The following is a 21,561-nucleotide window of genomic DNA, read 5'->3' on the forward strand; positions in this document are numbered from 1 at the left end:
ACAGACTGTAAGCCTAGCAGGGCAGATCTTGTCCACCGTGTGTCTTCTTCTGCACGAGACTTTGAGGCTGTCAGAGCGCTTTTTGCGTGGTTGCTCCCGCAAGTTTCCTTCTCTGGAGCTTCCCGCAGGTGGGCAGCTAGCTGCAGCGACTACCGCATCATCACAGCCTGTTGAACTCTTCTGAGCAAGAGAAGGGGAGGCGGGGTAAGGGAAGTAGGTGGAAGATTCAGCCAAGCTCAAGGATGGAGGTGCAGTTAGGGCTGGGGAGGGTCTACCCTCGGCCGCCGTCCAAGACCTACCGAGGAGCTTTCCAGAATCTGTTCCAGAGCGTGCGCGAAGTGATTCAGAACCCGGGCCCCAGGCACCCAGAGGCCGCGAGCGCAGCACCTCCCGGCGCCAGTTTGCAGCAGCAGCAACAGCAGCAGCAGCAAGAGACTAGCCCCAGGCAGCAGCAGCAGGGTGAGGATGGTTCTCCCCAAGCCCATCGTAGAGGCCCCACAGGCTACCTGGTCCTGGATGAGGAACAGCAGCCTTCACAGCCGCAGTCGGCCCCGGAGTGCCACCCCGAGAGAGGTTGCGTCCCAGAGCCTGGAGCCGCCGTGGCCGCCAGCAAGGGGCTGCCGCAGCAGCTGCCAGCACCTCCGGACGAGGATGACTCAGCTGCCCCATCCACGTTGTCCCTGCTGGGCCCCACTTTCCCCGGCTTAAGCAGCTGCTCCGCCGACCTTAAAGACATCCTGAGCGAGGCCAGCACCATGCAACTCCTTCAGCAACAGCAGCAGGAAGCAGTATCCGAAGGCAGCAGCAGCGGGAGAGCGAGGGAGGCCTCGGGGGCTCCCACTTCCTCCAAGGACAATTACTTAGGGGGCACTTCGACCATTTCTGACAGCGCCAAGGAGTTGTGTAAGGCAGTGTCGGTGTCCATGGGCCTGGGTGTGGAGGCGTTGGAGCATCTGAGTCCAGGGGAACAGCTTCGGGGGGATTGCATGTACGCCCCACTTTTGGGAGTTCCACCCGCTGTGCGTCCCACTCCTTGTGCCCCATTGGCCGAATGCAAAGGTTCTCTGCTAGACGACAGCGCAGGCAAGAGCACTGAAGATACTGCTGAGTATTCCCCTTTCAAGGGAGGTTACACCAAAGGGCTAGAAGGCGAGAGCCTAGGCTGCTCTGGCAGCGCTGCGGCAGGGAGCTCCGGGACACTTGAACTGCCGTGCACCCTGTCTCTCTACAAGTCCGGAGCACTGGACGAGGCAGCTGCGTACCAGAGTCGCGACTACTACAACTTTCCACTGGCTCTGGCCGGGCCGCCGCCCCCTCCGCCGCCTCCCCATCCCCACGCTCGCATCAAGCTGGAGAACCCGCTGGACTACGGCAGCGCCTGGGCGGCTGCGGCGGCGCAGTGCCGCTATGGGGACCTGGCGAGCCTGCATGGCGCGGGTGCAGCGGGACCCGGCTCTGGGTCACCCTCAGCCGCCGCTTCCTCATCCTGGCACACTCTCTTCACAGCCGAAGAAGGCCAGTTGTATGGACCGTGTGGTGGTGGTGGTGGTGGGGGCGGCGGCGGCGGCGGCGGCGGCGGCGGCGGCGAGGCGGGAGCTGTAGCCCCCTACGGCTACACTCGGCCACCTCAGGGGCTGGCGGGCCAGGAAGGCGACTTCACCGCACCTGATGTGTGGTACCCTGGCGGCATGGTGAGCAGAGTGCCCTATCCCACTTGTGTCACAAGTCCCACTTGTGTCAAAAGCGAGATGGGCCCCTGGATGGATAGCTACTCCGGACCTTACGGGGACATGCGGTAAGTTTTTCCTTCCAGAAATGTCGCCTTTCGGCCCAGGGCACGGAGTCGCTCTGTGTTCTGGGGTATCTAGCGGCTCCTACCTGCGCGAACACTCAGACTGCCCCTGGGAGAGCTCAGCAGGGTAAACCTAGAGCTCTCCGTGGGCTCCCGGCCTGCCAGAGGTTTAACCTGAGCTCTCCTAATTTCTGCTGCGTGCCCTGGGTGCTGATTCCTGCCCTCCCAGATTCTTCAGCTCCCCCAACGGCCCCAAATTCTCACTACCTCCTGGTACCCGAGGTCCCAAACTGAAATCCTATTGCACAGGCCACCTTCAGAGATAAAGCTCCCAAGCCCTCCACTCTTCCTTTCCTCCTGTCCTCAAAATCTGAGAACCTCAATCAGAAATTTGGGCAATTTCTCCTCTTCAGGTCTGTTAGGATTTCCCTTTCAGCCTGCGCAGATTAGAGTCAAAAAGACTGGCCCAAGAGCTTCTCAGCGGGTCTCCTCCAGAGAGGTAAAGTGAAATTCTCGGTTAGGGAAAGAAAGTGGTCTCTGGGTGCTGAGGTCTACTGTGTGAAGGGGTGAACTTCTTTCCCCGGAAGCAACTGGGGACTTGCTCCGGGGCTGGAGGTCAGTAGAGATAATCCAAACCGTCATGTTTAGAGTAGGCAGAGGGGCAACTTTCTTGGTAAAGACTTCACAGGATTTGCACTCACAGTTTCTCAACGTTGGTTGACTATGTTGAAAGTAGTTGCTTGGGTCGGTTTTCTCTTGTAAAGTGTTTATTTTCTCTGTGGATTATAACAGATCCACAGTCCCCTACTTCAGGTTTGCATCAGATCTATAAAGAGGAGAATATTCTTTTAATGTACAATTTAATTAGGCTTGAGTCTGACTTACAAAAGTGTTGGAAAACATTTTTTTGTAAAGCATTTCCTGCTCTTTCAGTGTGCTCCAAAATCTCCACTGGGGAGGGAGGAGTGAGGTTTTTTATTATATTCCTTCATTTTTAGGACATGTTTGCATTTTAGAATATGTGCTGTTAGCTCTAACAAATTGAGTAAGAACTCTTAATGACCTATGAGCCATAATCTTACCCCAAAGTTTTAATTAGCATATGAGAAAAGTGGCAGGCAATTGCATCGTGCTTATTAAAAATTATTCCTCACCGCAGTTGCTGAGCTTCTTGGAGACCATGCTGAAGATTTTCTCCCCCAGCAAATTAAGATATTAGTTTATCTGGTGAGGGAGGACAGACTGAATTGGGGAATTAACTCCTCAGGTAGGCCAGGTGCTGATGTCCCTGTGGACTTTTGTCTTACTCTTTGTTTCTATGGCTGTTTTCTTTTACCTGTGACTTCTCCAAAATTTCTTTGTTAACCTTAACATCTTTGTTTGGGGACTTAAATCCTGCAATTTGCCTTCTTTCACTGTTGCTTTCCTTCTTACAAGGTAGACAGCACAGTGTTAGTAAAGAAAGAAAGAGGAGGGTAGGATTTCATATTATTTCGTGGGCTGTTGAAGAAACAGCTTCTTACCAGGCTTTACATTCCATTAGGTTTTAATGTTTGACTTACAAGATTTTCAAAGGGTTCATTTGATATTGTCAAAGTCTTTTCCAGTTAATTTAGACTCTTTACTTTTGTAATGGGTTTATGCTATGGTACAAAAAAAGTATTCTTCATTTTATAAGAACAAATTTACTTGGTAGGGTTAATTTTTTTTCTAGGGCTGTCACTAGAGGGTGGAGCCCCTCTTCTACTGTAAACTTTTCTTGGGGGAAAATGTCTAAGGAGCATTTTGACCTGCCATGATACTAAACCCAGACACTGGAACCTTCCATCTTCTGCATGCCTCCCCAACAACTTACTTACTTAACAGGGAAAAAACTGATGGTTCCACATATTTGCTAAAAAATGTGTGCCTTCAAAGACAACACCAAAATTTTTAGGGAATAACTATAGAGAGCAACAGTTACTCCCATCAGGTAGGCAATGAGCTTGGTGATTTTATTTCAGGTCTTAATGAAAAAAGCTTCTTTATGAGGAAGACTAATCATATCTTGGTGCCTCCTTGACAGTCTGCTTAAATTAATGACGTAAACTAATGAGAATTTAGCAGTTCCTGCAGAAAGTACAAGATTTTTTTTTTTTTTTTGGTTTGTGATTGCTGCACTGATTATGAGGAGTCTAGTTAAAGGGAAAACTGGTGTTCCTGTCTTGTGAGTTGACGAAGACTTTCCATTTCTAGGATATAGAAAATCCTTGTCAGTTTATTGAAAATTAATCAATTTAATCAGAATGCAATCAATTCCAATCCAAAGGTCGATATTTTCTTTTTATTGAAAATTAATTTAATCAGAATGCAATCAATTCCAATCCAAAAGTTGATATTTTCTTACTTTCTCTTTTTTTCCCTCATTTTGTAGGGGTACAATTTGGTAAAGGGCAAGAGATTTCTTAAGCCAAAGCAAGGGTGTCTTCCCTCTCTGTGTTGCAGGCATTATGTGCCATTTTTGAGCTAAAAATCTCAAAATTGTGCAGGCTTCCAATGACCTGTTGGGTTCCTCCCTTTACCATTCATGTGTGTGTTTATGCACATAATTTTGTGGAGGGATTTTTTTAAACCTTAGTAACATCTGCACTCACTCTGTGTTCTTATACATTTACAATGTTTCTGCTGAGAGGAGGGGAGATGCAAAGGTGGTCTCTTTTACTTAATTTAGCATGTGGTTTGAACAGAAGGAAAAATAAAAAGTGATGGGGCTTGTGTGCAACCCTGATGATATTTTATGGAGCTGTCTGTCTTCTCTCTGAGATCAAACAGGACTACAACTTTGTTAATTGACCACTGGCTCCCTTGGTAGAGGTAGGGCTCCTTATATTCCAGCAAGCAGCACAATAATATGACAAAAATTTATTCTTGGGAGTTGGGTTCTAAGAGAGTGCATGCCAGAATTAGAGTTTGGGGTTTAGAGAAATTATCCAGATGCAAAAAGAACATTTTAATTTTTCTCTTGGTAATTTGTTCTGGTCTCCATAGTAGGTAGTATTTTAGTAGTGCTTTGATATTGACAAGTCTTGCTCCCTTTCTCTGTTAGATTTTTCAAAATAAGGCATTTTATTAATTCCTCTTTCCTTCTCCTCTCTCCTCTCAGTTATCAAGCATTTTTATGACTATCTTACAAGGAACACTTTGTCTTGTAAAGCAGAATTTTCCTTTGAAACCAAGACAGATTATTTCTGCCCATAGGCTTCAAGAACCAATATTTTGGCCAGAAGCATCTTTTCTTTGTGGTCAGCAAATAGGTGGTGAGTTCTGTCTGGATCCCAACAATCAACACCTGAGGACCAAATAGCCACACTGGGTGGCACCCCATTTGGAAGTATACACAGGAAGTAGCCCTCTTGCTTGGCCACAGCTCAAGTCAACCAAAGATTAACACTGGTGAGAGATATTTTCGAAGAAGTTTGCAGGCTTCCAGTTGCAGGGTCACTTTGGGGTGCTTTCTTGCCTGTACTAATTTTATCTCATCAAGCTTCCATTCTTTGAGCTGTAAACTTTGTAATAATATATTGGATTTGCTGGTACGTTTAATTTTCTTTGTTAAGTGTTTTCATTCCCATAGTAATTTTTCATCTAGTGTACACATATGCATTTAAAACAAAAATTATTTGGTCTCCTTACGTGTGTATGCACTGTGGCTTGTACACGTACAAGCTACTTGGTGGGATTATGTGAAGTGGAGTTAGAAATGTGGACAATTTTATTATGATTATTTTTAATGGTGATATCAGGATCACCAGTTTCATTCGGAACCTTGCATAAGCAGGGAGCAGAATGCGGACTGGGTGTGGCAAAGCAAGGGCCTATTTTATAGCCAAACCTGAAATCACAACTCTGAAAAATAAAAAAAAAAAAAAGCAAACAAAAAAATCAAGTTTTGTGAGCTTGGTCAGAGAAGGAAAAGGAAATCTCTCCCTACCCCCCACCTCCACCATTTTCTCTTTGTCTGCAGCTTCCTCAAGTGCTGCCTGTCCCCGATTTTCTTTTATTCCACTCCTTTCATGTTTTTGACATTGAAATACAGACTCTTCTTTCCACTTCTCAGGGTATTTTTCTCATTACACCTGTGGCATGCTCCTAAAGAATTTCTTTTTTAAAAAAAAATCTGTAGAGTAGCAGATTAGATCAACCCCAGCATCTCTCCCTTAAGACTAGATGACATGAGGGGATTGCAAAACAAATAGCTGGGTTTTTTTTTTTTTTTTTTTTATCTTGAGGTTAAAGCCTGGTTCAACAGTTGCTGAGGGAGTTAACTAGATGGCTTGAGGACTTGGCAATTTCATAAAGTATTTTGTCTTATGCTGTCTCTGTCTCTGTCTTTATCTCTATTTCTCTCTGTCTACTGTAATGTTGGCTACCTTCTCTCAGAGCCTGAGACACAGCTCTGAGACCCTTCCCAGGTCTGTTCGGTTCAGACCTCAGTAGCTGGATCACAAGCAGTACCTAATACGCATATGAGGGTGCGTGCTGCAAGTGTCTGCCTGGGCTAATCTGCGTAAGCTACATAAAAATTAATCATTTGAAAACAAAGAAAGATATTAAAGAAATTATTCTACCTCCGACTTCCCCTATCAGCATTCCATCAAGTTTTGGGATGTTAAATTCAGAGAAAGTTAACCTCATCTTAAACACAAAGTTGACTTTTAAACAAAATTGCTTATAAAGTTCTGTACAGTTACCAGCATTGGTTGCCCTTTGTCATACGGAAGAGAATTATGAAATCTCATATTTACATAGCATTCTTCCAAAAAAAAGGCACAGTGTTTTCCAGTTTGTTCACTGCATTCGTGTAAGTTTGAGTAGGCCAAGAGGGGTGCTTAGTGGTTACCCTTTTGCTAGGTAACAAAGTAGAAAGTTAGATTTTCTATGATGTTTGTTTACCACCTAGGGGAACCTCTCTAGAGCAATACTCCCAAGCTTTTTCTTCTTGAAATTTCCCACCTGACAGATAATATTTTAGAGTGTTGCTCTTAAGGACTTCTCTCAGTAGCTGCTACATAGAGATGATTGTCCATGAATTATTGCTTGCACACTCATGGGTGATGCTACCCCCTCTCTCTCATGGCAATTCTTGCTGCCAACCTGCAGGCCACACCAGGATTGAGGGCAGCTCATCTTGATAAATTTATAGCATTAAAGTGCTGGGTCATTTGAGAATGTTGTCAATTTAGGTTGCTTAGTACCTAAGTTTTATTTTTTAAATAACAGCTTTATTGAGACGTAATTTACAATCCATACAATTCACTCATCTAAAGTGTACAGTTTCATGCTTTTTAGAATATTCAGAGTTGTGCAACCATTATTGCAATCAAATTTAGAACATTTTAATCACCCCCAAAGGAAACCCTATGCACCTTTGTGTTCATCCCCCTGTGTTCCCTCAGTCCTTAGCAACCAATAATCTGCTTCTATCTATGGATATGCTTATTCTAACATTTTGTATGAATGAAATCATGTAATATGTGGTCTTTTGTGACTAGCTTCTTTCACATAAAATATGTTTTCAAGATCGTCCATGTTGAAGCATGTATCACTACTTCACTATTTTTTATAGCCTAATAATATTCCACTATATGGATATACCACATTTTATCTATCCATTTATCAGGTGATGAGCATTAGGGTTGTTTCCACCTTTTGGCTATTATGAATAATACTGCTGTGAACATTCATGTACAAGTTTATTGTGGACATATTCAGTCCACATATTTTGGACATTTTCAGTTCTTTTGGATACATACATAGGATTGAAATCTCTGAGTCATATGGTACCTCCGTGTTTATCCTTTTGAAGAACTGTCAAACTGTTTTCTAAAGTGTTTGCACTGTTTTACAATCCCATCAGCAACGTATGAGGGGTCCATTTCTTCCACATCCTTGCCAACACTTGTTATTCTCTGTCTTTTTCATTATAGCTATATTAGTGGGTGTGAAGTGGTACCTCATTGTGGCTTTTATTTCTATTTCCCTAATAGCGAATAATGTTCAGTATCTATTCATGTTCTTATTGGCCATTTGTATATCTTCTTTTTTGAGAAATATCTATTTGGATCCTTTGCTCATTTTTTAGTTGAGTTTTTTATTATTGAGTTTTAAGATTTTAAAAAAATATATTCTGGATACGTGTCCTTTAATAGATTGTGATTTGTGGATATTTTTTCACATTCTGTTAGTTGTCTTTTTTACTTTCATTTTTTTTTCTTTTTACGTTCTTAATGGTATCTAGATTGAAGCACAAAAAAGTTTTTAAGTTTGATGAAGTCCAATTCATCTATTTTTTTTTTCTGTTTTGGTTTATGATTTTGGCATCGTATCTAAGAAGTCTTTGCCTAATCCAAGATCACAAAGATTTACACGTTTCCTTCTAAGAGTTTTATAGTTTTCACTGTTTACATTTAGGTCTTTCATCAGTTTTGATGTAATGTTTATATATGACTGAGGTGGGGGTCCAACTTCATTCTTTTGCACGTAGATATTCAGTTCTCACAATATTGTTGTTGAATCTTTCCTCACTTAACTGTCTTGGCACCCTTTGTGTAAAATCAGTTGACTGTAAATGTGAGGGTTTAATTGTGGACTCTCAACTATATTCAGTTGATCTATATGTTTATTCCTATGCCAGTACCACATTATCTTGATTATTGTAGGTTTTTAGTGAGTTTTGAAATTAGGAATTATGAACTCTTCAACTTTGGTCTTCTTTTTCAAGATTGCTTTGGCTCTTGTTGGTCCCTTGAATTTTCATATGAATTGGGATAAGCTTGTCAATTTCTGCAAAGAATTCAGCTGGGATTCTCACAGGAACTATATTAAATCTGTAAACCAATTTGGGGAGCATTGCCATCTCAACAACGTTAAGTTATTTTCATCCATAAATATGAGATGTCTTCCCATTTATTTAGGTCTCCCTTTTGTCAACAATTTTTATTGTTTTCAGATTATAAGTTTTGCAGTTCTTTTTAAAATTTATTCCTAAGTGATTTATTTTTTGAGACTATAAATTGAACTGTCTTATTGATTTTCTTTTCAGATTATTCACTGCCAATGTATGGAAATATAATTGTTTTGTGTATCCTGCAAACTTGCTGAAAATACCTGAGTTTTGAATACTTCTGGGACTTATGGGGAAGAGGGCTTCTGCTGCTGCACTGAAAGTTAAAGCTTACTTCATTTCATCCTGTATGAAGGCTGCATGGGGACACTCTTCTCAGTTTTACTCAGCTATAAATTCGAACTGGTAATCCCATCCCTTTTCGGGATGAATAGAAGAGTGTTTCTAAATGTTCATCTCTTTAGAGAACAGCAGGAAAGAAACCTAGTAAGGTTTGGGTAGTTTATAATCCCTTTTTTAGAATTTGGATTTGGGAACTATTAGCAAGGGAGTGAGTAATAATAATAATTTCTATACAGAAAACTAACATGTAGAGGTGACAAATGAAATCACTAGCTACATTTGGCTTATGTTTAGGTTCTTGTAAGCAGCTAAAATCATAATTTTATGTTTTTATATGTTGTCCTTTGGACAAAGTAAATTCCAGTAATCCTTCTGATGTGCATTTCTAGATGGGGAAAGGATTCATTTACTCTCATATAATTTAAGCTTCTTTTTAGGGATGCACTCCATAGCCATGAAGCAAAGATAAAATTCATCTATACAGAGATTGAACTTTGTCTTCATTAACACTTTAGGCTAAGGGTCATAGCTAAGCAGCTACAACTGTAATGTCCTGATAATTGTGAATTAACTGCAGGGCACCCAGCAAAAGGTTTAGCTATAATCTAATAGCTGTCTGTAGAGATTACCCTCATAAAGGGATTTTTTTAAAAAAGAATCTGGCCGGGCATGGTGGCTCAATCCTGTAATCCCAGCACTTTGGGAGGCTGAAGTGGGTGGATCACCTGAGATCAGGAGTTGAAGACCACCCTGGCCAACATGGTGAAATCCCATGTCTACTAAAATACAAAAATTATCCAGGCGTTTTGGTGAGCACCCATAATCCCAGCTACTTGTGAGGCTGAGGCAGGAGGATCACTTGAACCTAGGAGGCAGAGGTTGCAGTGAGCCGAGATCATGCCACTGCACTCCAGGCTCCGTCAAAAAAAAAAAAAAAAAGAATCTATCCATCAACCACTTTTCATTAAGCACCTGCTATGTGCCCAGCATGTGCTAGGAAGAGATAAGGTGAAAGGGGACACAATTCAGACAGAATCTTCTTGAGGTAACTGCTTACAAGGAGCTTATAGCCACTAAAAACAAACAAAAACCAAACAACCAAAAACCAAACAAAATGCAGTATCATCATGCCGTGATGCCTGTATGAGATCCTGGATTGTATGGTATGGATTTCTTAAAATGTAGATACTTAAAAAAAGAGAGAGAAATGAATCAATAGAGGCTGAAGTGGTCAGCAGTGTTACCTGTGGCTGCTTTTAATCCTTCGTGGAAGTAAGTAGGAGCATGTCTAAACTCAAGCAATAGATTAAAGATCTTGATGTATATTTTAAATAACAGAATTTAGTACCGCTGGAAAGAATGAACTGGAGGAATGGGTTGAAATCTATTTCTGCTTATTCAATAGTGCATCCCAGTCAAGTTAGTTGCCAATTTCTTCTTCAGTTTCTTTGGCTATATCATTGCACTTGGTAGGTACGTGTTTTTGATGTCTTTATCTGAACAAGTCGGCAATAATATGAGTAATAAATTAAAATTGAAGGTGATTAATGGCTCTGAATTTGACATAAGAGTTGTTTTCATGCCCTCTAAGTTTCTATTGATCCTGATGGATTGCACAAATCAAACAGTTCGGGGAGTAAGGGGGCATATGACGATCTTAGAAGAGCTTTGCTGTATTAGACAACGTAACATTCTGAAATGGCCTACCACCTAACATGGGCTCTATTCTCTGCAGGTTGAGTAGGTTCCTTGCTTGTGGAACTGTAGTCCCGCCATCTGGCCGCTAGGGGGACTGCAAGTGCCCCGTGGCAGGATTTCCCTGGGAATGGTGAGCCTCCATTGATGGTTTCAACACACAGCCAAGGCCCTACCGCAGGATAACTTGAACCAGAACTGCCTAGCACCAGACAATAAATAAGCTACTGTAGTACTTACTGTTTCATTTGGGATGTTGTTTCTCGAAGTGGCAAGCATTTTTTAGTAATATTTTGACTTTTTAATACCTTTCTTTGCATATGGAGCAGAAAACAGTGACACTGGATATATTCAAGTAGCACTGTCCAGTTTATAGAGAAGTTTCATATTCCATTATTGCATTTCATTCTTGTTTGTACCTTGTACAAGTAACTAGAGTTTGGAGTATTATAATAGTGTTCGTACTATTATAGTACTATGATTCCCATTATAAAAATTATGCGGAGTGGTTAAGTTACATGTTTACAATCAAACAGCTTTAAAGTGACAGATCTGGAATTTCAGTTCCATTCTTTCTTCTCCAGATCGTGTGTTCCCTGCTTTTATCTCACAGCTCTTTTTACCTTTTAGATAGGAAACATGAGAGTCAGAGAGGCAAAAGAACCACAAGTGGTATCAATACTAGAAATTTATGAATTTCTTAAGGCTTCTAGGTTTGTTACCCATCCACCAGACTGATGGATTTGGTTGTGTGAGAGTTCTGGGTGCCAATAACCTTGCCATTCTACTTTACAGACTGCATATATTCAATAAATGCTTATTAAGCATCTACTATATGCCAAATTCTGTACTAGGCACCAGTGATGTAGCCACGAACAGAACAGACAAAAATCTCTTCGTGGAGCAGACAGTTTAATGAGAGGAGACATGTAGCATACATCTGAGCATGAAAAGTGTCATGCAGAATAACTTCACAGAGTGTTGGGTATAGAGATTGATGGTGAGAGGGAATATTTCATATTTGCTGGCCATGGAAAACCTTACTGGAAAGGTAAATTTTGAGTAGTGACCTGAAGGAAATTAGGAAATGAGCTGCTATTTGGACATCTGGAGTTAGAATATTCCAGGCCCAGGGAACTACAGGCACAAAGGGACTGAGGCAGGAGCACACTTGCTGTGATGGAGGACAAAGAGGCCCATATGGCTGGTTTAAATAAGTGAAGGATGGTAGACAATGAGATCAGAGTTAATGAGGTTGCATGGTGGGTCTTCCTTAGGACTTTGAATTTTACTCCTAAGCAGGGTGTATTGGAAAGTTTTGAGCAGAGTAACATGACCTTACTTACATTTTAACAGGCTCCCTCCTCTTCATAACATCTGTCACTCTGACATATTATACGTTTGTTTGTTTACTTACTGTATGTGTGGAGAAGAGACTGTGGGAGCAAGGGGGGAAGCAGGGAAACAAGGATACTGCAGTGATCTGGGTGAGAGGTGATCGTGTCTCATACTAAGGTGGTATTGGTGGAGAAGGTAGGAAGTGGCTGAATTCTGAATGAGTTTTGATGGTATAGCCAACAGCATTTACTGACAGATTGGATATTCACTGTGAAAAAAATAGAGGAGATGAGGATGATTGCCAAATTTTTTGGTCTGAGTAACTGGAAAAATGAGATTGCCATTTACTGAAATGGTGAAGACTGTATGTAGAGCAGGTGCATGGGCAGGGTAGAAATCAAGAGTTTGATCTTTGACTTATAAAGTTTGAGTTATCTGATGAACATCCTGATGGCCTCTTCTCAGTTAGTTTTCATGCAGTGCCTTCAGCTTTGCTGTTCTTCAAGAAAATTAAAAAGGACCTTAGAGATCGCCTCAGCTGTAGGTACCCTCTCCCCTCTTTCCTTTTACTTTATAGAGGTCTGTAGAAGGGTAGGGACTTATCCAAGGTGAAACAGTGAGCTGGCGACAGAACTAGGGCACAAACCCAGTTCTCTTAAATTCTGATTCAGTAGATTTTTTGTTTTTTTTAGTGTGATTCTGAGGACTCATTTGGGCAAGAGTGAGTTTTTTGTTTTTGTTTTTTGTTTGTTTCTTTGCCCAAACCTAAAACCAGGTAATTAAACTAAATAGTGAATAAAACTGGAAAACTATACAAATTGGTTGCTCTCCCCAAACAAACTGAAATATTATTATTAGGTTTTTACTGAACCACATACCAAAATATTTTTCCTGTAAAAACACAGTAAGTGTACTTTTAAAGGCAATTGAGCTTTTATCAAAGCTAGAATCTACAGAGGACCTGGACAGAAATGGCCTTAAATCCTAGGAAATTAGAGTTCATGGAACCTGGGAGACCATCTTGTCCAGCTAGCTCATTTTATGGGTGAGGTGCCTGAGGCACCGAGATGGAAAGGGACTTGGCTAAGCTCATACAGCAAGCTAGTGCCTGAGCCTAGTCAGAGCCTGTTTTAAGGGTTAGTTGTATGTTATTTTCTTGAAAAAAGTCTATATTGGAAAAGTGAAAATTCTTTGGTCCATACTGAGAACAAAGAATTACATATAATCATATATAATAATAATGATAGCACTTACTGAATGTTTGCTGTGTAAACTTTGGCACCTTGCATGAATTGATTCATTTAATTCTCATGTCAACTTTAGGAAGCAGACCTAGAGAGGTTAAGGAACGTGTCCAAGGGTCACACAGCTAGGAAGTAGCGGAACTGGTGTGCACCCGCAGGAAGTCTGGCTTCTAACCACAAGGTTCTAACTACTGTGCAATACCAGCAGCTTCTCAGATTACCCTTCACCTTTACCATCCCAAATGACTGATGACATAGGTGACTTCATTATGCACTGCCCCTATTATAGTCCACTGATTCTCACCAAATAGCTGGGTGGCCTAGAGGTTAAAGTAGAGGCAGAGTGATGGAAAGGAGTGGTTAGAAGAAGTTGATAACTCATGATAGGGACTGGAAAACAGGACTACAGGAATTATTGAAAAGGGCCTAGAGATCCTAAGGAGGTTGATCTCCGACTGCTACAAACCTGGGTAATTCAATGCCTGCTTAAATAGGAGAGTTAAGATAAGAAAAACAAAATTGCCAATTTTTACAGTCAGACATTGTTTTATTTATTTTACATGTATTAATTCATTTCATCCTCAAAATACTCCATGAGGTAGCTACAATTATCATTTCTATGTTGTAGATGAAGAAACAGGCACAGAGCAATTAAGTAACATGCACAAGTTTAGAGAACAAGTAAGTGGAAGTGCCAATATTAGAATCTAGGTAGTTCAGCTCCACAACTTATGTTATTTTCCACTACATTTATGGAACAAGGTAATTTTCACATAACAGAAAGTTTTTAAAATGCAAAAACATTGTGCCTGAACTTCAAACATTGAACAACTCATATCCTTAATATGCACCAGTTTCTTTTAAGGACTCTTAGAAGGAAGGATACTTATCTAATGTCACGTGGTGAGTAAGTAGCAGAACCGAAACTTGAATTTGAGACTCCAGACTGCCAGACCTCTTTACATTCTATCACTTGGACTCCCTTCTAACATTGACTTGTCTCCCTCCATTCCTCCTCCGTATTGTTCTGCCCTTCACCTTTTAATTACCTGTCTCCATCAACAAGATTGGACAGAGAATTGGGGGAGTGAGCAGAGTCGATATCCTTCCAGAGACTGGACAAAAGGAACAAAATGTTAGGAAAAAATGTCAGCATGTGGGATTTGTGGGATTTACACTAAATAAGAACGGACACTTCCTAGGACTGACAAGATGCTACCTCCGTCCCTCTAGGCCCCAATGTGTTGTGCAGGATCCCATAGGAAGTCATGAATGTGGTTGTCAGATAACCTTTTTGTTACTGTGGAAATGGAAGCAGGCTACTGCAAAAATCTGTCTCTCCAGATTTTCTTTTAAAGAAGGTACAGTCTTGCTAAATGATAACTATTTTGGCATTTATTTGAAAATGGGCAGTGCAGGAGAGAAAGAATTTCTCCAAGCTTGTCACATTGGGCCACCTCTCTGAAGCATTGTCCAATTTCTAATTAGATGAGGAGACTGCATAAACCAAGAGTTGAGAGTAAAGATGGAAACACTTGATGTTTGGTGTTTGGGTGCAGAAAGGATTCCAAAACATGTTTTGGGTCTCTTTACTCTGCCCATCCCTCCTTCCCTTTCATCTTTGTTTAAAAACCACGGTAGCAAATGTGTAGTCTGTTTGCAATTGTTCATCTGAAAAATTTGTTTGATCAGCCTTTTGAATAAAAAAGACCAAATTAGACTGAGATATTTCAGTCACCAACTATCTAATAATAGACCAAAAATTTTAACCATGCTCATACTTTCATATGGTATGTAGTTTGCTTTAGACATTTTCTGGGCTTCAGTGAGGTGCTAGATTGACGCAAAATATGGCAGGTCAGATGTGGAATTGAGCAGGGTGGACTATTCTCTACCCTTCCAGATTCAGAGTTCCCCATCAAAGATGATCTCAGTGTGTTTGAAAAAACAAGCTGAAGGCTTTGGGAATTAGGGTGGTGAAGGGATATGTTGTTTCCCAAAGCCTTCTCAGTCATTCCTTCTCCCCCCAGTTCAGATTCTTAACACCTCTTGCCAGGATTAGCGCAGTGATCCCACGTCCTTTCTCTCTAGCTCTCTCTGCTACTCTCTAATTCCTATTATATTTGTGCCACCAGATCTTTCCAAAGTTTAGCTCCAATCTTGTCTGTATACTGCTTTAAATGTTGATTAGTCTTTAAGCTCCTTAAGGATGGGAGTCCTGTCTTATTTTTTCCCTATTCTTCATGCTTAATGCAAAGGAAGCCTTGCTGTATAGTTATGTAATGCATGATTACAATTTCAGCTTCTCCCCATTGGTTTATGGGTTAAAGTCCAAATTATTTAAATCTGGTGTTCAAGTCCTTTTATGATCTGCTTATTTTTCCAGCCTGAATTCCTGGAGTTCCCTTACAAAACTCTTAAAACCCAGCCAAATGGATCTAGTCACTGTCACTTTAAACTATCCTCACTCTCTTGTTTTTTGAACATGTTATTTTTCTTATAATCCCTTTGACCTTGAAGGTTATCCCAATTTCAATACTATCCATTCTTCTATGACAGCCCCCTACAAAATGAATATTCTCAACCTCCCAACCCAAGGAGAAATGATCTATATGACACAATATGGTTGAAAGAATGTTGGCTTCACTTCTTTATCTGTAAACCAGGGGCTAGAAATCTCTAGTTTATAAGATTTTGTGGAGAGGGGATCATATTTGATTATGGATGTTAGGCACAAGTCAAGAGTGCATAAGACCTTTTGGATTTATCCCTTTTTTCTTTCTCTATCAATATGGTACTTAGTCCCTTAAATCAGAAGTACTTGTGTTAATGTCTGATAATGTCCTTCTAAATATACTTCTAAACATCTGTCTCTTTTTAGGGCAAAGGTTGGATATATCTGCAAAGATTCTCTTTGGATATAAGATATCCACAGCACATAACTTAACAGTGGTGTACACAGTAGGTATTCCATAAGTATTTCTTTATTAAATGATTCAGAGTCAATAGTAGTAAGTAACTGCCAAAAACAACTGATGGATTATAAGTTCCATTAACAGAAATACAGTCAGCCCTCCATATCCATGGGTTCCATATCCACAGATTTAAGCAACTGCAGATGGAAAATATATTCTAGAGACACAGTAAAAATAACAATTAGACAGTAAAAAAATACAAATAAAAAATTATGTAAAATAACTATTTACATAACACATTGTGTTAGCTATTACAAGTAACCTAGATATAAATGAAATATATGGGGGATGTATATAGGTTAAATACAAATATGACACCGTTTTATATGTTTTAGGTAAGGAACATGAATATTTTTGGATTTTGATATTCATGGGAGTGGGGGAATGGAACCATGCCCCTTCAAACACCAAGGGACTATTATATGGGATACAGAATGAAGGAGTTGATTGTCTTGCTCTGTTAAATTCTGGTCAGACACATTTGCAATGTATTGTTCAGCCCCAGTATTCATGGAGTATTTCCTTTTGTAAAGCATGGAGGAGCTGTGAGAGAGACACGGAGCAGTGAACATAACTATTGTTTCAATGTACCTCAAGGATTATCGTGGAATAAAGAAGTTAGATGTTTTTCTGTAGTACCCCAAAGGGCAAAAGCAATGAGGACAGATTACAGTTCAGTAAACGAAAGAGTTTTTTTTGTTGGTTTTGTTTTGTTTTGTTTTGTTTTGTTTTTGAGATGGAGTCTTCACTCTTGTCGCCCAGGCTAGAGTGCAATGGCACAATCTTGGCTCACTGCAACCTCTGCCTCCTGGGTTCAAGCGATTCTCCTGCCTCAGCCTCTGGAGTAGCTGGGATTACAGGTGCACACCGCCACTCCTGGGTTATTTATTTATTTATTTATTTATTTATTTATTTTTAGTAGAGACGGGGATTTCACCATGTTGGCCAAGCTGGTCTCAAACTCCTGCCTGCAGGTGATCTGCCTGCCTCGGCCTCCCAAAGTGTTGAGATTACAGGCGTGAACCAATGTGCCTGGCCTGAAAGATATTTTCTTAGAATAGCTTCTTTCATCCTTCATCAGAAGTTGTCAGCATGGACCGTATGAGTTTTGTTTGGTCTATATGGTATATGTGTGTGTGTGTGTGTGTGTGTGTGTGTGTGTGTGTGTGTGTGTGTGTGTGTGTTTATTGAATTACTTGCTAACATTTTACTTCAAAATTCAGATTTCCACCATAGGGAATGAAGATCTGGCAATACAGGACTTTCATTCCTACATGGTAATGACCAGCTGTAGGTGAAAAGCAGCTGATCCTCTGGATGGGCCATGCACTTTGCAGTTTGCCCAGGCACCACTGACCCACCTTATTCATTTAAGTTACCTGCTTGACTCTTCTAGTCATTCGAGTATGTCATCCCCGTCAGATCAGAGACCTAAGCAAATCTTGGGTCCCTTGCTTACTCCAAGGGCTTTCACTCCTCGTATAGGAGGAGCTAAAGAAATGTACAAGCAGCACCACAATAGGATCAGACCTGGCTTTCAATTCTAGCACAGCCACGTAACATAGTTGGATGACCTCAGGTCAGTAACATAATCCCTCTGAGCCCCTAGATCTTCATTATCTGTAGAACACTCTCCTTACAGAGTTATTGTAAGAATGAAATAAAACAACTAGGATAAAGGGCATGGCACTTAGTAAGTGCTGAAATATTAGTTCCCTTCTTCTAATTCACCACACTATATCTGTCTGTCTATCGGCCGAATCACATAAATAGTAAATTCACGTTCACTGAAGACATTCAAGAAGAGTCTGGACCCTTTGGGAACCATGTATAGGGCAAAGGTTTGGACTCATAGTAGATGATTTTTACAGTTACTTTTTAACAATTTAAAAGCCTATAGACGACTCCAAAATGCCCATTTGGATGATTTGAGGCATACTTTGTGTAGTTAAGGATTTTAAGTACATAACAGAGAGGCTGAAGGGCCTTTGGGAAAGAAGCTGGGGTAAGAGTCAAAGTGTAATATGTTGATCGGTGTTCAGGAATAGGCTTTGGCATCTGACAGATTTTGTTTTAAATACTGGCTCTGGGTCCTACTAGCTTCCAGTTCTGGGCCGCTTCACCTCTCTTGAGTTTCAGTTTCTTTATTTCTAAAATGAAGATACTAATGCTTCCTTTGTTGGATTTTTGTGAAGGTAAGTGAGATAATAAATGTAAAATATCTAGCCCAGGGCCTGGTGCATAGTAAAAGCTTCATAAATTGTACCTATTATTATTAGTATTAGTAGTAGTCCAGACAAACAGAGCTTGGGAAAATGCTAGACTCTGGCTGACATACATGGGCTTTTCCCCAGGCCACTGCTGCCTGGCTTCGCCTTCCACAAAGCTTTGAGTCTCCAAAATGCTTTGGCTGGAATGTAAGCGTGAGGTCATTGCAGATAACAGGGGAGCATGATTTGCTTCGGTAATGCAAGTTATTAAGTTACTTCCCTCAGCCCAGCTGAAATCTCTTATTGGTTGATGTGTGCTTCAAAGTGTGAGACAGAGCTAGTCTGAGGAGACAGGGAGAGTGAGAAGATTCCTCTTCTTGGCCAGAGGTCATGGTCTTCCACAAGGAACAGAATGATTCAACGCAAATTATGGGACCTCTTTGAGTTTGGATCCCCTACATTTAAACTAGTAACTCCGTTGCACATATTGGTACCCTTCCCCCAACAAAATTACTGGGCAGGAATTTCCTTGAATCCTTCCATGGCCTGGAATGATCTCCCTTCTCATCCTTCTGATCCACACAGCTGGCAAATGGCAGGCAGCAGAACAAAAACAAGCCTCTTAGCATACAGAGAGAGAAAGAGTCACAGCAGTACTGAATTTTCTTGGGAACCTAATGTTAACAAAGGACCTTCCTCTCAACACCCCAAACAGATTAAAACATTTTTTTAACAGCAAGTTGTGTCTCAGAGCAGCTCTTTGCTTGGGTATATTTAAAGATCTGCTGAGTCATTTAAGAGCAGGCTGGCATATCCTAAGAGGCAAGGACTATACCCCAGTCTATGGGGGAGTAAGTTGAGAGGTGAAATCTGTTTGGCTTTCTCCCATGGAGACAAACAAGGTGATCCACTTCCATCTCCCACGACTCTGGAGAGCATCTACTAAGGCTTCTTATTCTATCAACTTTGAACTCCTCAGTGTATAATAGAGTAAGGGTGAGAGGGAAGGAGCAGTTGTACCAGTGTGTCTGCTGTCTGAAATTGTAATGCCCCTGCTATTGGTAGCTGAGAGTAGCATGGAAGTGTCAGGTTGATGGGTTCATTTCATTCTTTTCTTTTCAGTTTCTGGTCACATGCATTGTTACCATGGCATATGACAGTTGCTAGAAAGTGAAATAATTTTTTTTTCTACTTTATTCTCCACTGCATTGCTAAATGTATCAGTGGAGAAATTAGCAGTTATCAACTATTCATTATAGGTACACATTGGGGTTTCCTTAGAGCCAATTATCCCCCTGGTTTTCATCTTGTAAATCTGTAGTCCTAAAAGTTAGCAAAACCTAGAGCTTCTCTTTGGTCCTGGCCTGTTTGAACCCTGTTCCACAGACTCCAATCTTCTTTCTTGTTTGAGACAACTATCCTTCTCTTTGCCCACTGCCATTTTCCTTCATCTACTTTTCCCTCCTCTAGCACCTCAGACTGTCTTCCCACAGTGGCACAGCCTCCCACCCCACTTTCACTGTGCCATCTCCTTGCCATCAAAACCATCCTCACAGACCCTTACTTTGCTGAAACCACTTCTAGGAAGGGAAATCACAGTGGATCCATGTAGGATGCTTTCTGGGTGACTTTAAAAGATTGGTATTAAGATATTTTATCAGTGGTGGCAACACTGACTTACTCAGGCAGCCATGCCCTGGATCTGTAAGAAATCAGGTAAGCTAAAAGTTGCTTGAGCTGGCAGGAGACCTAGTTCTCTTTTTTCCTTTCCCTCATGCATTTTGTTTATCGATGGTTTTCAAAGGACTTAGAGGCTGGCTTTGTTATAGTTAGTTGGTAAGAGAAATGGTGGAGGACTGGGAAATGGGAGTGGAACGATTGAGCATGTTTGAGACTAAGTTATTACAATTCCTAGGATGTATAAGTTGCTTGAAATCTACCAAGTACTTTCAGACACATTATATTTTTTACTCTTCAAAATCAAGTTGGAGGTAGGCACAACAGGGATCAAATCATTAGTTCACAGATGAGTAAACTGAGACTGGAGGAAATTAAAGGACATTCCAAGGTAACTCAGACAATAAGCAACAGAACCAGGATTTGGTGAATTTTTTCGGGGGTGGGAGGTACAGAGTCTCACTCAGGCTGGAGTGCAGTGTCACGATCTCGTCTCACTGCAACCTCTGCCTCCTGAGTTCAAGTGATTCTCGAGCCTCAGCCTCCTGAGTAGCTGGGATTACAGACATGTGCTACAGTGCCTGGCTAATTTTTGTATTTTTAGTAGAGATGGAGTTTTGTCATGTTGCCCAGGCTGGTCTTGAATTCTTGGTCTCAAGGGATCCACCTCCATTGGCTTTCCAAAGTGCAGGGATTATAAGCGTGAGCCACTGCTCCCAGCCCCAGACCGCTAATTTTTGACGGTAACTCCAACTTTTTTCAAGTTCACAGCTCAGATTTGCTATTGAATGAATGAGTATGTATGTCATTTGGGAACATTATTTCCAGCTTTTGGTTGAAGATTTGTTTCATCACTTGTGGAAAATTTTTTTCGTTCTTAGTAATGTCAGTTTAGTTAAATGAACATTTTATTCGCGAATTCACTAATTAATTATTTTATTCATCAATACATTTCCTGAGTACCAACTTTCTATCAAACCCTGTGCTGGATTCTGAGGCTACAAAGAGAAATAAGACACCATCTCAGGCCTCTAAAATCTCACAGAGTGGGGACTGACATCTCAGTAGTAAACACATGAACAGCAACTTGTGAAATGCCATTAGCAAAGTCTCAAGTTATATTCTTCAGTGACTATGGCCATCCTAAAAATGGGGTGTCTTTTATTTGGGGTAAATGAAGATGAAGCCTTATGAGAAATTGCATTTTAATCTAATCTTGTCTTGCTAAGAACAGAAGTGAAATGTTTCAGCCTCTGTGTGTGTATTTGTGTGTGTGAAGGTTGAGTGTGTGATGATGGATGGGGCTGCAAGATTGCTAAGTAGGATCTATGGGGGGCCTTATATGGTCCTGGTGAGTCCCAACTTTCTGGTTATGTATTTGAGTAGAGTATGGGGGTGACAAAGA

General features: G+C 41.1%; 1 protein-coding gene across 4 annotated transcripts in view; it reads left to right on the forward strand.

The window, feature by feature from the left end:
* Positions 1-242: 242 nt before the first annotated feature.
* AR (androgen receptor) overlaps positions 243-21,561 on the forward strand; it is a 168,249-nt gene continuing 146,930 nt past the window's right edge. For all 4 annotated transcript variants that reach the window (XM_030807424.1, XM_030807426.1, XM_030807425.1 and 1 more), the window contains exon 1: positions 243-1,795. In XM_030807424.1, coding sequence (XP_030663284.1) covers positions 243-1,795 — 1,553 coding nt within the window. The remainder of the gene's footprint in view (positions 1,796-21,561) is intronic.

The sequence above is a fragment of the Nomascus leucogenys genome, chromosome X (assembly GCF_006542625.1).
Source record: "Nomascus leucogenys isolate Asia chromosome X, Asia_NLE_v1, whole genome shotgun sequence".
Lineage (NCBI taxonomy): Eukaryota > Metazoa > Chordata > Mammalia > Primates > Hylobatidae > Nomascus > Nomascus leucogenys.